At 40.0% G+C, this 16,091-nt stretch overlaps 2 protein-coding genes across 2 annotated transcripts in view; both read right to left on the bottom strand.

The window, feature by feature from the left end:
- Window positions 1-6,913, bottom strand: part of sash1b (SAM and SH3 domain containing 1b) — a 53,021-nt gene extending 46,108 nt beyond the window's left edge. The window contains exon 1 of the mRNA XM_032500813.1: window positions 5,627-6,913. Within this exon, the coding sequence (XP_032356704.1) occupies window positions 5,627-6,079 (453 nt within the window). The 5' untranslated portion in view covers window positions 6,080-6,913. The remainder of the gene's footprint in view (window positions 1-5,626) is intronic.
- A 1,064-nt stretch (window positions 6,914-7,977) lies between these two features.
- The window catches only part of stxbp5b (syntaxin binding protein 5b (tomosyn)), a 39,970-nt gene continuing 31,856 nt past the window's right edge, over window positions 7,978-16,091 (bottom strand). Inside the window, 5 exon segments of the mRNA XM_032500914.1 lie at window positions 7,978-11,471; window positions 11,566-11,786; window positions 12,532-12,643; window positions 13,055-13,220; window positions 13,764-14,121. Of these exon segments, the coding sequence (XP_032356805.1) occupies window positions 11,430-11,471; window positions 11,566-11,786; window positions 12,532-12,643; window positions 13,055-13,220; window positions 13,764-14,121 (899 nt within the window). The 3' untranslated portion in view covers window positions 7,978-11,429.

Genomic DNA, 16,091 nt, shown 5'->3' on the forward strand with positions numbered 1-16,091 from the left:
TTGTCATGTTATGAACTTACCAAACTGATCTAGATGTTCTATTATTTACTTTTACCCACTTAGTCATTATATCCACATTACTGATGATTATTTATCAAAGATCTCATTGTGTAAATATTTTGTGAAAGCACAAAAGAGTGAACACTACAATATTATTGCGGTATCAGTATCGAGGTATTTGGTCAAAAATATGGTGATATTTGATTTTGTCCCTATAGAGCAGCCCTAAAGTATTCCCTTCACTACACTGCATGGTTAGAAAGAGGATGGTGGTAAAATCACACTGTAACACAACCAAATGTTAACATATGATTTACGCACTCAGCCAAACATACAGCACTGTGTGCTAGGCTTTTGCTGTTTGTATAAAACCAGTGCTCCTCCCTACTGGTTCATCCAGATATAAAGGCATAACTGAGTGCAGTGGAAATCACTCAGCTCACAATCCCAGAACTTGGGTCATAACCTGACAAAAACAAAACCTACACACACACACACACTAGGAGTCACCAGCGTATCAAGTTTTCCTCATATTGGTCTTTTTGGCAAAAGCAGCAGGTAAACAACACTTCGCCAGGTTACTTTCGAGAGCAACCCCAAACATATTGGGTACAGTTATCTTGGCTTTGTTCAACAGCTATATTTATTCTGAAAAAACTAAGCAGGCAGCAGTGTTGCAGGCCATGTTTTGAAGGTCTTGTCTGGGAATCGACCACACATAACTCAGATAAAGAGGACTCCGGATTTTATTTCAAGACCTTTTCAACTGCCTTTTGGTTATTTTATCCAGGCATTTGTCATGACACACCTAAGGGAAGAAAGAGGTGAAGGAAGAAGAGTCCTAATTTGTTTTCTGTGAGTGTTTTTGCTATGGGAATGTGGTTTAGATGAATTTGAGGAGTGCCTATGGTTAGCATTTTCCACATTTTGCCGCGTCATTCAGTGTGGGACTAGTTTGGTACTGGTCTTGTCTTGGTCTCGACCCACTCTGGTCTTGGTGATGACTTGGTCTCGGTTTAGGTGGTGTTGACTACAACAGTGGCGGGCAGTCTGATCATGGCCGTGACTATGGCCAATACCAGAGGGGTTTAATAAGCTCCAACAGCACTTATATGAGTGGATTGGATCAGTGCAATACAATTGATCATGCTAATTAAACTGATGTAGGGACAGGGAAATCATGGGAACTCCACACAGAAAGGTCTCAGCTGACCTCCAACATATGCAGGAACTAGTTGCTATGAGGCAACAGTGCTAACTAAATGCTCACCCAAATAACAGGTTTTCAAATCTTGCTTTAAAAAAGGGATATACAGTAGCCCTAAAGGAAACAGAATAAAAACGGATCTATGTTATCAACCATTAAACCACTTCTCATTTCTCAACAGGTCCTCCTCCACACAATGTTGCACCAGTAGAATTGGTTTTGGTGTTTTAAAACCAACTTTGTTCAGCAACAGTTCTATTCAATCTCCATTTAATAGTGACAAAGGCAGAGACAGCTGTCAGCTGCTGTAGAGCCTGTATTTTGCCAAGCTCTATTCAGATTGGCCTTTCTTCTATCCAAAGGGGCCTGCTGGTTTAGCTTGTCCACCAATCCTCTGGCAGAGCAACACAAGGAAATCTTCTGAACAACTAAGATTTGTTCCCCATTCTGAGGATGTTTTTCAGGCTGGGCGGGCACTGCAATGAGGCCTTCTGGGTATTTGAAGTCCATTGTCAAGAGAGCTTTAAAAGGATCTCCTTCCCAACATGGTCTGTGTGTGATTAATAATAGAATGCATACTTTGCTGTCAAATGACAAAGCTGATTATTTGATGCACTTCTTGAAAGCTTGTTAACCATCATCATCATGGGGTTTTGCTGAAGTTAACAACTACATTTTAAATGTACATAAGACAAGATTTAAGAGTTTATCTAGAGAAGCATCCCTTTCCTACCAACTGAAAATACTAATGTCAGGTACGGACACCTCTGCACAGACAGGACATCTTCCTAGAGAAGGTTTGGCATCTATCCTTTAACATATAGAACATATTTAAATCAGGTTGGCCAACATGAGTATTAGCTGCAAAACAAGTCAAGCACTCTACTGTAGAACAGTGTTGTGTAGTTAATCATTTTTGCCAAATATGAATGTCAATGCATGTTGTGTAAGGATTGAAATCTACCTTGAAACTCCAAACTCTGGTTCTTCCTACAACATGACCAGGTCAATCTAGGTCTGTGTGAACACAAAACAATAGCAAACACTAGACTGTAAATGTGATGACACGACTCTCACAGCTAAACAGACACCTCATCTGGCTGTGAAATGTTTATTTCTTGGGTTTGGCTTTAGGTTCTACCTTTGGGAGACAAGTTCATGTCTTGGGAATTTTTTTTTAGGTTGGATTTTGCTTTTCCAAGCTGCCCTTGTGCAACCTCTACTTTATGAAAATCCCTTATACACTTTCAAGCAAAAACACTTACAATTCAGCCAGCTTTTATTGAATTACTTTTCCTGCGGGCCTCTGTGAGCTATTCATGCATGCAGAATTGTTAGAAAAGCACATTGCCCATTGATTGCACTACCAAACCCGGACTGAGAGGCAGACACATTGACATATCCAAACCACTGCAATTCCCAAACTGCAGACAGCATAGGGCCTGAGGACACACCATACTGTTTTTGATCTCACCTATTAAACACAAACAAGGCTATTGCGAGTTACACAAGTGTCCAAAAAGTGATGGTAAAGCAATTGGCACTATAGAGTAGGGGTGGGAATCACCAGACGCTACCGATACGATATCATCACGATACTTATGCCACAATACAATATTATTGTGATTTTAAACAAATTGCAATATTCTGCCATATATTGCAATTTATTATCATTTTTCCAACTTCTTATGTTTCCCAACTTCAAATGATGTTCCCAAAAGGACACTTTGTCAACATCAGTTTTATCTAAAAAAAAACATTAAAAAAAACAAACATTTCTCTGTTTGTTTATATAATTTCAGTTTTATTGCAGAAAAATAGGATTGTCAAGCAGACAAACTGACCACACATATATAATAAAAGATCCATACTTGGTGTCTGTGTATCGATACAGGATTGCCCCGGAAAATATCATGATACTATGCTGTATCAATTTTTCCCCCCACCCCTAGTATAGTGTTTTAGATGTTAGAAGTTGCTCATTTTTCATGGTATGAATGACTAAACTTGTTGAAATTCAACACTTGCTTGTAATACATATGGATGGATTTCTTTTTATGTTACAGTAGTGTTTGGTAATACCCACTTACATACAATAGACAATGTCTAATTCAATATTTTTCAATAGTTTCAAATCTCAAAATTTACATAATATTGTTATTGTACTGATATTTGGCCAAGCTCTGAACAAATGTAGGCAAAGAGCATGGCAAAGAGGCCTAGCTGAAGCTGCTGTATGCTATTCCTGGTAAGAAAATGGGCCATAGTGGCCTACATCGCAATGGTTTAATGGACTGAACTTGATTAACCTAAAAAGCCAAACTGCTCCAAAATGCTGGTATAACAGAGAGCCAACCAGTCTCACCGGATTGTTTTTAAATCAACTCTTTGCTGATGAGCGGCTCAAAATCCAGCCCATAGTCACTGAGTTAATTAATTGAATAATCATGCATGTCATAATAATGCAAGAACTGAGGAGGATCAACTGGGCCAATTTTAATGAGCCAAAAAGGCTGGCCTCTTTCCTACTGAAATGTAGCAGGAGGACATAATACTCAAAATATTTACCCCAGAGTGTAAGGCTGGAGGAAGGTAAACAGAAATGATTTGTTAGGGACGGTCATTTATTACTTTGTAGAGGCTCCATCGACTAACTAGCAGAGCATAAGTATAGCTACTATGCCATCCACTATTGTAAAATCTCGGTAATATATTTCATGTTTTGCCCTGTAAATGAACTTAAAACCCCCAAGATGACTGTGCCGACTGCAGAGCTTGGTGATGCTTTTATGTCTAAAGAATTAAAGAAACTTTTCTAGGTTAATCTCACTGTGCCAGTATTGGCTGTAACTTACAAAAAGGTTGGAAGTGAATCACAAAGTGCCTTTGCAGTAGTTTAGCCTCTGAATCTTTCATGAACAGTATATGCGTGGACTGTAGCTGTTAAACTGGCCAGAACCACACAGTGCGGTTAGAACAGAGCAACTATTTCACCACAGAGGTGAAATAAATCTTTCCAATTAGATTGTCATTATTCGAATAAATGAGAATGCAGCAGACATTGGACAATTTCCCACATTCATAAGAAAGTGTAAAGGCCCTCTAGTAAATCTGACTTATTTATGATATGTTATGAAACAATGATCAGCTCAATCAGGAAAGCTGCACCTGGCTCACCAGTCTCTCAGACCACATCCATTCATTGTTGATGAGCATTGATTTCAAGTTTGTATCTGCTGAGGAAAAAAAAAAGACTAGTATAAATGTCCATTAAAAGAATAACTTCTCTCTTGGCTAAGCACCACTGCTGTGAACAAAAACGGCGCCGCAGGTCTTAAAGTGTTAAGATATTTTAGGGCAGTGTTCAACAGTGCTGCTTAGCAGGGATTCATTCTGACAGTCTGTTAAAATACAGCTCAAACAGACTCACCAGTGTGTAAAGCATCGTATAGTGAACATCAGTTTTCTGTTTTTAATCAAATCCAGAATCCAGCAATCACACCTTCCACTGATCATGGCAGATTGTTGAAAATAAGCCAAATGTGTCACTCAGCTTTTTATCTGGCTGGCCTCAGACCCTTCACTAAGTGTATTATGGACTGAATGGATTTGGTTGACTCGCAGCCAAAGCAGAAAAACTATCCTCTGCAATTACATTAACTTACAGTCTCTGCAATCCACACAGACAATTGTCAGAACACAGAAAATCCCCACAAATGGCATGCTGTCAGTAAATGTATCATATGCCATTAAGGCAGATGGCATCCATTGTCCTACTGACCCTTGCTCAGCACAGTTAATTGTTCATGTGTTATCATGTAAAGTATAAGGCTTATGTTTTGCCATGGCTACTGTTACCATCTGTCTGACACACACACAGCTACAAAAGTAAATTACACTTCAAAACAACCGTTGGAATCCTGTGAATTTCATAAAATGTTAATTTGACTTTATTTTAATAAAGATGTGTGTACATTAAACACGGTGGAAGCTTTCAGATCATCTTATTAATTGCTATCATTCCTAATGTGCTGTGAAGGACTGTAAATCTTGTTCCACAAGCACCCACTCACTCTGCAAACTTCTTTACATGGAAAGGTTAGTAATTCGATGAACTTGGGCCCCTAGCACGGAAATGTTTGGGTTAGTTAAGAGAAAGTGAAGTTTGACAACACCACACTGAATCTTATCTTGCCGGGGAAACCAAAGCAAATGGAGAATGATGCTTTGAATCATTGGACGTCAGCGCCTTCAAACTAATTCATCACACTCTTCATCACACACACATAACAGAGTAAGCGTAGATGATGCCATGAGACAGTACTTGAAGAGCCAGCATTTAGGATCAAGATAGTTTAAAAAAAAAAGCTTATATATATATATAAAATAAAGACATTAAAGGAAGTAAAAATTGCCTACCTTATGGGTGTAAGGTGCTTCTCCCAGGTTGATTCCATCTTTTGCAAGTTTATCCCTTAACAATACCTTGAGCTTGAGTTTGGGATAAGTCACAAAGTCATTACAATCTGTGAATCTCAGGTTATGGTTTCCAGGACAGGATGCCTCATGTCTTCCTGGGGTGCAGAAGTCATCTTCTCTGTTTGAGTGGTTGCGAGCAGAAGGAACCAGAGGCTCTAAGGTGAAGTAGTAGCCAGGTGATTTCCTTTCATCTTCATCCTTTAGCTTGTGCACTGCTGTGAGCAGCCTGTGTCTGTGGTACTTAATGTGGACGCCGATGGCGTCGAGGTCTGGCTCCCCAATCTGTTTACACACTTCCAAATCATCATACCCATTGTCAATGAATGACTCCACGTACTGGGCCAGATGGAGCTTGGACAGCCACTCGTGGACGAGGTTTGGCCCTTGGGTCATCTTCAAACAGGAGCTACAGGGGTTTTTGGGAAGAGGCAATCCACAACTCCCTGTCAATGTAACATCCAAAAGTTAAATTCTCCAAAATTAAACACATCTATTAGTTGTGGCCGGAGCAATAGAAAACGCTGTGAATACATATCAGGAGACAGCGGGGTGGATGTTTGTTCGAAACACCTTTAACCGTCAGAACTCGAAGCCCGACGAAGTTCTCTTGAGCAACAACTGGGAAGACAGATTCAAGCTCTCTGCTGACCCTGAGTTTTGACATCTCTTGGATGCATGTGAATTAGCATATTATGAGAAAACCCCTCGGCATGTAGCAGTTGGGACTGTTTTTAAGCCAAAGAGTCCAAAAGACGAAGCGCGTGACGCGAGCACTTAACTTAGCAATTAACGTTTCTTGCTAACTTACTTTCTGGCGTCGAATGACGGAACCGTAAAGTTACCTAGGGAGAAAACAATTTAACCGAATTGACCACATTTTTGTGAAGTTATCCTAGACAGAGATGGGAAAGGAGCCAGTGGGCGTCTTCTCACGCTGCATTCATCCTCTTTGTCCCAGTCATCGCAACGGTTACAGGGGAAGACGCTCAGGTCCGTCAAACACTCACCCGGAGCAAAAAATTAAAAAAAGTTCGACGCTAAAGCCAGAGTTCTAACTACTATTAACCCGGTCGTAGAAAAGAAAACATGCAAAAAATGTATGCCTCTTCAGAATGCACTTGTTGTGGCTTGCTTTGTGCTCCTAGCTTGCAACTTTGCTGTCCCTCCGCTCCACGCTCCGGTTTGGTGAACGTGAGGAAGATGCTCAGCCTCGGCTTCTGTCTCTGAAGGGTTTCACTCCGCTGGACGACGGGAGTTCAGCGAGCAGTGGCGCCACCTGCCGGGGCGTCTGGGAAATGTAGGACATAAATTAAAACGAAATGAATGTAAAATATATCAAATAAAATAAACAACTAAATCACGAAATGAAATGTAAACTATATAAAATAAAATAAACAACTAAATCACTGATAGCAACACATAAAAATGTAAAAAAAGTAAACAAAAACAAGAAAATACCTGTATTATTTTAACAGTACCACATTTTATTTTAACAGTCCTGCACGGGCACCCAGATAGCTCAGTGGGTTGAGCGGGTGCCCATGTACAGAGGCTTGCTCCTCGACGCAGCGGGCCCGGGTTCGAATCCAGCCTGTGGCCCCTTTGCTGCATGTCACCCCCCTCTCTCTTTTCCCCCTTTCACTCTGTCTGGCTATCTATCTAATAAAGGGAAAAAACCCAGAAAAATAACTTTAAAAAAAAAAAAAAAAACAGTCCTGCACAACATAACTACATACATGACATACAGTAATACTAGAAAAAGAGGCCAAATATTGGCACTAAAATAATAATGGACCTATGCCAATATTGCTTTTAAAAGTTTATGGTATACCAGTGTATAGGTCCATTCCAAAGCAAAACAAGAAAAAAGAAAACACTAAAAAAACACCATGGTATTACAGGTTACAATATAGGATGAATATGAAGATATATCTCCCACAACTTAAACATTGGCTGCAAAAAATGTCTATGTAAAAAGTGACAAAGATTAATTTGTGTCACTTTGTTTTCATGCAAGGTCTCTTCACTCTAAATGGCAACCACATCATTCTTATTGTGCATTAAATTATTTGTGGAATAAATCAGGGACACACCAGGCTGTTTCTCAGGGTGATGAAGGCAGTGCTGGACCCTGCTTGAGGGTTCTTGAGCAAGACATTTAAATCTATCGCTTACACCTCTGACCTGAGATGGGACATCAGTTAAAAAATCAACAGTAAAGCATTCATTTCTAAATGAAGTCAGTGAGCTAAACAGTACAACATGAAACAGAAAACACAAGACAAAACATGTTATGATTGGTTTTACATTTATTTTTCCATTGCACAATAATATCTATATATAATGTATCTACAGTCTAAATTGTTTAATTAAGTCAGACATCCATGTGAAATTTGTTTTAATAAAACTGTACAAAAATGCCTACTATGAGAAAATACTGCAACTCCACAGATATTCATCCCAGAAGACGGACAGATGGATGGAAGTATGGCGACTGAGAAACCCTCGAGTTCTCCTGCACGGTGCTGTGAGCCTAGCTTCGATGTCAACGCATGTCTACAGCGCAGGAAAAGCAAGAGATTTCATGAAGCAAACAATAACAGAATCATATGTACCAATAACATAAATATAATCTCTCACAGTTATACAATTGGCATGAATAAATGAAAATGGGACACCTTCAGATGTGTGATGAGAACATCAGTTTTGTTCAACATGGTGGTGAATAAAAATGCCAAAACAGACAATCTCTAAGAGGGATAATACATGGTTGTTTCAAGTTTGTAAACACCTAATATCATGCATCCTTCAATGTGCAATAAGAGACCATTTAGACCATATATGTTGCAAACTGAAGCACTTTGAAATTGAGGCCACAATTTGCAGAAAGACTCAGTGGCCCACCAAGAGGAGATGACCCTCCTGCGGTAGCAAAGCTTGAATCTGAAATGAGCATGTAGAATATATAACCAAAAAAACGGTTTATTGTCATGTCTGGATGATGTATGCACAACCATTGTTTGGACATCAACGTGAGTTATTTGAAAAATTACATTAAAGGTATTCATTTTTAATAGATCATTGAAATTAAATGTATATACTGTATATATTTGTTTTCAAATATATAAATATATCATAGTATCATTAACCTGACATTGAAAACAAATCTGAGAGTGAAGCAATTAGCATCCTTGGCAAATGACACAGTTATAATTATAAGCATAGGTACTGTCATGTTTTGGTCCTTTCAAAAACAAGCAAATGGGACACGAAAACACAAACACATTAAAACATACAAACAAAATTATTAAGTACAAAAAATAGTGCAAAAATCACATAACTGCTGTTTCAGATGGGTTTCAAATCAGCCAGCTTAAAGAGAAGTGTTTTACTCCAAAATGCTGTGTATCTATCTTGGAACTGCACCATTTTCCATCAGTGGTACGTGATCTTATTTTGGAATTAAACTCTTCAAATTCACTTTGCCTGTTATCTGAACACATGTACAGCAGTTTGAGTAATGAGGGTGGCATTCCTATAAGAAGAAAATAGAGCCGATCCACTCCCCCCCCCCCCCCCCCTCCACCCTCCACACAGCAGACTTCTTGACTTAAGAGTGCTTGGTGCATGGTATCCAGACTGTCTCTTACTATTTAGGAAAAATCAAGACAACTCTGTGAAATTAAGCAACTCTTTGGTGTCGGAAAAGAACATGGCTGCAAGCGTACAGTATGTCACGTTGCCTGAACCTGCACTGTCAGATTTGTGTCCAGCTGTCCCGTTATTTACAACATTTGGCAGCAATCTGGAATGACAAAGTCTCGTCTCTCCTTTCAAAATAAAAGACCAACGGAAAATGCTCCTACATTGACAGAAATAGCAGCATATCCTTGCCTGTCATGAAAAAAATCTAATTACAATAGAATTCTAATAAACCACATTGAAAAACACTGTCAAGCAAAAACCTCAAAAGACCTATTGTAATACACTGTATCTATGTAGTATTATAAATATTGGCGTCCACACATATTCCTGCGCACGCGCCGCGCGCGCACAGCGCGCGCCGCACACACACACACACACACACACACCACACACACCACACACACACACACACCCACACACACACACACACACACCACCACACACACACACACACACACACACCACACACACCACACACACACACACACACACACACACACACCACACACACACACACACACACACACACACACCACACACACCACACACACACACCACACACACACACACACGTTGGTTCAGAGATGGCTAATGGCACTGCGTGACACACTCTGTGGTGCTTGGTCATTTCTACTGGCAGCTACGAACACACAGACAGCATCACCATTTCTTGTGCTGTAAGAGACACAAGCTTTTTTTTTTTTTTTTCCTTACACATTGAAAGACGAGACACAACTCCGCTATGACAGACAGAATGCCCAAAAACAGATTTGAATAATCATGTATAGATAGACACTTTATAACAAACAAAAAAAGTAATTGTAACCAAAATATACATTTATGCCAATAGCATTAAGGACATTCTTTGTCTTGCCCTACAACACATCATCCTTCTCATCCGGGACTTAGCTACCGCCCCCTGAAAGCCAGAAGAATATAAGACTTCAGGGGTTTTCCAGTGTATCAACTCTTCTCTTTACTGATAGATAAATGTAAACTCTTCATTAGGGGTAAACATTTTCATCACTTTTTTTGCGCATTTAATTGACCAAAAGAAAAAATTAAAAATCTGATGCACAACATAGACACTTCTTTTATTTCCTAGCTATTATATATCTATCTATAGGGTTCCAATAAATTGTCTAATTTAAAATAAAGCCAAAGTGACTCTCAGAAAACACGCCATTTGTCTTTCTCACTTAAAACAGCTTGGTTGGTAAATCCTGTGTAAAAGAAATTGTCGGTGATGAACTAGTGTACTACCAGCCCTTATTCGGTGAGAGGCAATAGATTCATCATCTCCCTGTCTAGTTTTAATGGTTCTCAGTGCTTGAAAGGCCCTTTCTTGGATTGACAAAAACAAATTAGCAAAAAGGACAGAAGTTGAACACTTAAAAAAATAATTTAAACCAGAAAAACAAACAGCAACACAAGTCCTTCATTGATTCAATCATTCAATCAGAAACTTAGATCTTCATTGACTTAATTAGATACGAAGGACAAGGGATCATCAGACTTTTCTCCTCATTTAAGTCCACTGTGTTTGGCAAACACCATAAAGGGTAGAGAAAGGATAAAAGAACAATTGCAATCAGGCCACCACAAGTACATGTTTTGCAGAATTGTCTTTCCTCTTTAGAACAAAACAGCAGTGTGTGTAGATATACAGTATATATATTTATATGTGAGATATATATGAGTGTGTGACTGATGGATATGAAAGGTCACCTCTCTCCTGTTCTGCAGACTGATGTTAATTCAGGTTAAATGGAAAGAGGGATTCCTAAGAGCTTCTCTTCTTCCATTTCTTTCCATTCTCATTACATTGGGTCGGCCAGTGTCTACTCCGCGGCAGTCCTCTGGTGACTGAGGTAATGCAGAGTGTATGATATTGTGCTGGGAATAAAAGCATGAGTCTGTTGAGCAGAACTCCCCCCCATCCCACGGAGAGAAATAAAGAAGAGAAGAAGCAGGACCTGCAGCTCCTTAGAGATACTGGTGAGCGTGATTACAGAGTCTGATGCTCCACACGCTGCCATCAGAGCTGGTACCACTTCTTATCTTTGTACTTCAGCATCATCTGAATAGGGAAAAGAGCAAAACATGACACAGGATAAACAAACGTGATTACATGTTAACATGAAAACAACGTTTTAAGAGCCCAAAGTGCATACATCATGAGCATGTTTGGAAAAGGAATCCGCGCTGGACATCATGGCTGCCGTTCTGTCCTCCAGCTCGCCCAGTTTCTGCCCTCTCTCGTCCAGAGCTATCCGGGCGCGGGCCAGATCTCCCACAACCCCAGACGCTGCACCCTTCATGCCCTCCATGCCTCCTGGGCCAGGGATGTGCTGGGCCAGGCTACGGGAGGCCTTACCAGCACCTGTTTCACCAACTACCAAAGACAAACAGAGAAATCCATAAAAGTGTTAACAAATTCTCACATTCATCTTCCCATGTTTAAAGGCAAATCACATAGCACATTGGTGGTTTGGGAAATTGTTCTTTAGTCTGGCCTTTAGTCAAGTCCCGGGAAGGAACTTGTTTTGGTGGAACATTTGCACCCCGCAAAAGAATACGCCATATACAATATTAAATGAAGTCAACTGTTCACATAATACAGTAATATGAGCTATTTAAAATAGCTGGATACATGGTTAAACGTAATTTGCTCTTACCAGTGTATCGCCACGTCCATGACAATCCCCGCCAATGAGTCCCAAAACGTTCCAGTTAGATCGCAAATAACGTAAACATATTCTTTGTAAAGAATCAAAGAGCCCTGCCTTATTGCACGATCCAAATTTCCTCCCAAACTTGCCATTTTCAACGTAAAGCTTGAAAGCTCAAAGGTTGTTGTTGTTGTTTCCCATGTCGAGGGATTTTGAGAATGGCAACACACAGAGAGCGGGAGGTGGGGGACAAAGCCCCCGAATATCAGGCTGTGATGTAATGTAAAATGTCCTTATGTTGATCCTAACAAATTGTCCTGCACCTGAAAAGTCTCCCACACCATTCCCAAAACACCTCTAACTGGTGGCTTTGTTCAGCCAGTGGCAGTAAAAATAATCAGAAGAATTATACAGAATATGTATGATGTAACAAAATCATGAATTGATACTAGGCCACTGTGTACTTACAGAGGTCCTCCCTGTCCAGGGACTGAGCGCCACCCCCAAACAGGCCTTTGAAGAAACCTTTGTTAGGAGCCTCTGGTGTCTCCACAGGGGTAAACAACTCACTGAGCATCTCCTGAGGAAGACATAAACATCGGAACATGTCTATTTCAATCTATATTCCCCAGAGAAATATAAACAGACCAATAAAAGAACACAAATGTTGTTTTTCAAACTACCATTGTACTGTAATACTAGTCACCTCAGTGGCTTAATAAGTACACTGCAAAGCAATACGCCTTCTTGTATGTCCCTGTTTCCTTTGTCACTCATTTGATGTTCAATCTGAATAGACAAATATCCCAGAATTGTCCACAGAGGACACTCTATATTATATCTATAATTAACTGTATTGAAATATTATATATACTGTAAGTTTGAACAAGCTTTGCTCTACACTTTTATTGGATCTAATAATGATAGATAGGTTCACATTTTTAAAGAATATATTTATATATAACTCATTTATTAATTAAGAGTATCTAACCTGCCGGTTGTCGCAGGTCTCCTGGCTATAGGTGATCCTCTGGATCTCCGTGGGGGAGGTGAGGTACAGGGCCTGACCCAGGTTGGAGAAGCAGAACGTTCTGGCTATCCGCATGTCTGTCAGCGGCAGGTAGTTCACATCCAGCAGAGGCCGTAGACTGGGTAAACTGGCAAACAAACTTCATTTAGTCATTTACAGTGTTTGCACAATAAAGTCAAGGCAACAGAAAGACAATAAAACAAAAAGAAAGAGTGTGCAAGTGAGATGAAGAAAACCCCTAAGGGCTTCTAGAAGGAATCTCCCTGAGGAAAAGAGAAAAAAAACAGTCCTGAAATCTCCAAATTTAACACAAGCCTTGAACTAAAAAACAAGCGTAAGGTTAGCTACATGAAACAACAAATGCATAAAACCCATTACAAGAATATAGATAAAATGAGGATGTGTGGATGTATATGTGTATGTGTGAGTGGTTATTAAAAAGAGGAAGGCCAGACAAAATCAGATATGAACAGTTTAGATTAGTGCAGTTTGGTTCATCAGGCAGGTCCTAAGTCTCTTTTTCTTTTTTTAATAGTTCCATAGCTGTATCTACTGAACAGACATTATTTCAGCCCACATTGTAACATGAAGAATTTTGCTACACAAATGTAGTTATTGTGACTTCATCAGATATTTTCAACATAGATTCAAATACCACCAGAAGCCATACCTTAGGGTCATGATATGGCCGTTAGCACAGAAACAGGCGATGCAGTAAGCTCCGGCCATCTGCACAACATCAGCCCTCAGCACGAAGGAGGACTCTGTGATGTTGTGTTTGTAGATGCGGGTCTGGGAGGGCATGGCCACCACCTTGGCCTGTTTCTCCGAACACAGCACAGCGAACTGGGAATCTTGACCCTCTTGTGCCGAGGGAGGGGAGGCTGGCCTGCGCCTCCGGCTTTTCTCCTTCTCCTCGTCTGAGGCATTTGGGTCGTACCACGGCTCGTAGGAAGGGGGCAGCAAAGTTCCAGTGGCGTCCAACAGGGCCATAGTCAAAATGCCTCCTTTGAGTGTGACCAAGGTGCCTGTAAAAAAAAAAGTATTACAGAGGTATTGCTTTTTAGATTAGAGACAACCTTCAAATTGAAACAGAATATACAGCTAATTGCTACAATCCTTAAATTTATGTTCAACCAAGAGGAGAGCAGAGTGTGAGAAGTTGGATATTTTCATCTGGACAATAAGTAAGGTTTGTTTATATAGCGTAGCACCTTTTACAGATACAGAATTTGTTTAACAAAAAAAATAACTACACAATACAAGCAATAAAAAATAATAAAATAAATCAATAAAAGGAAAATAAAATCGCAGCAGACGGATAAGGAGAGAGACAAATAAAGTTAGTGTTTTAGATAGGCTAACCAAAAGCCAAAATAACTGATGGGCTTTACATGCACTAGCCACTGAACCTTCAAAGTTCTGTTATGTCCTATGCCCTCCTGAATCATTCATTTGCTTTTTTCCAATATAATAATATAATAATATATATAGAACTGGCATGACCTTTTACTGTTTGTGTTTGGAATACAAAAATACTGGTTTGTTCATTCTAAAACGTAACATTTCAATATTATTAAGTATCTGTTACATACAAGCCATTGCCAAATGAGTTGCTACAAAGCTAATTAAGACTATCCGCTCCACACAACTCCGTCTGCATTTCTCAATATAACCATGTTCAGAAGATTGTGTCGTCTGGTGACTTTTGAGGCAGAAACTCAAGTGAAGATAATGACCTCTTCTGAAGAGTCCATCAGGATTTTTTTTTTTAATCCTCCGTGTCCTCCTTGGCTACTAGTAACCGCGTGGCGGAGAGGTGGGGGACGGGCCAACAGTTTTGTTGTCATTAATCAAAATTCCTCAAAGAGACAGCAGAAACTACGTACTATAGCTTTAAACCCTGTTAATGCCTGACCGTAATATTCAAACATGTAATGCTGCTATGTTGCAAATATCAGGGTTGTACACCTTTTCCTAATCCAGAAGACTGACAGTGCACAGGCACCTGCCTGAAAAACTAGCCTATATTAATTAAAAAAATGTATTTCATTGCCAAGACGTATACATGTATCTGATAGAGCAGTGTAAATATTATATGAGGCCATCCTCAACCTTACAGTGGGCTACTACCTACGTAGCTAGTAATGTTGACTCAGCGTTTTGTTGTTAAACTGTGTGTAAAAAGAGCGGTGCCGTTAAATCACCGGTTTCAGGTACGTACGGTCCCGTCTGGATGGTTTCAATATATTTTAGGAATCATCAGAAATCATCACATTCATACTGTATATTCAAACATAAACAAACTGGTATACACTAGCAACAATAGAATCAAAGATAGAATGGAATAGAATCATTAACCATTTGGATTGAAAACATAAGAATACGTGTTGTTGTTGTCATAACAACATATTAAATACTAGGACACAACTTTAGTTCTGACACAAATTCACTCAGACAGCAGTTTGTATCAGAGAGTCATTTGACTGTGACAATCCAAAGGTGTACATTGCAACAGGAGAAAAAAAACACTTGAAAACATGGAATTCAACTCCAGAGAGATTCAACCGCAAATCAATTTCTATCTCAGTTCACTTGAAGAACAAGTACGGTGTGAGCTGAAGCACAGCGAGGAGACGCTCACCCAATGTGAATCTGAGGGGAGAGTTCACCTGATCATCCGAGAGGACTTGCTGGCCAATCTCATCGATCAGCTCCAACAACAGAGAGAGGGCTGCAGTTGGAGCCATGAGAACAAGCTGATGCAGAGGGAGATGTGTGACTTGAAAGTTCAGCTGGCTGAACGTGTCCCCTCCCCACCCAGGGAAAACAGAGCATCTGAAATCCCAGCTAGGAAAAATCAGCAACAGGCTGCGAAAAGCCCGAAAGGATCTGGACCTGCAGTACTTCCTTACTGAAGAACCTGAAGGTCGAATTGGAGCAGATGAAGGGAGAGAAGGTGGCCCTGAAAAATAATGTGGAGACTCAGAAGATCGAG

Source organism: Etheostoma spectabile, chromosome 20 (genome assembly GCF_008692095.1).
Source record: "Etheostoma spectabile isolate EspeVRDwgs_2016 chromosome 20, UIUC_Espe_1.0, whole genome shotgun sequence".
Classification (NCBI taxonomy): Eukaryota; Metazoa; Chordata; class Actinopteri; order Perciformes; family Percidae; genus Etheostoma; species Etheostoma spectabile.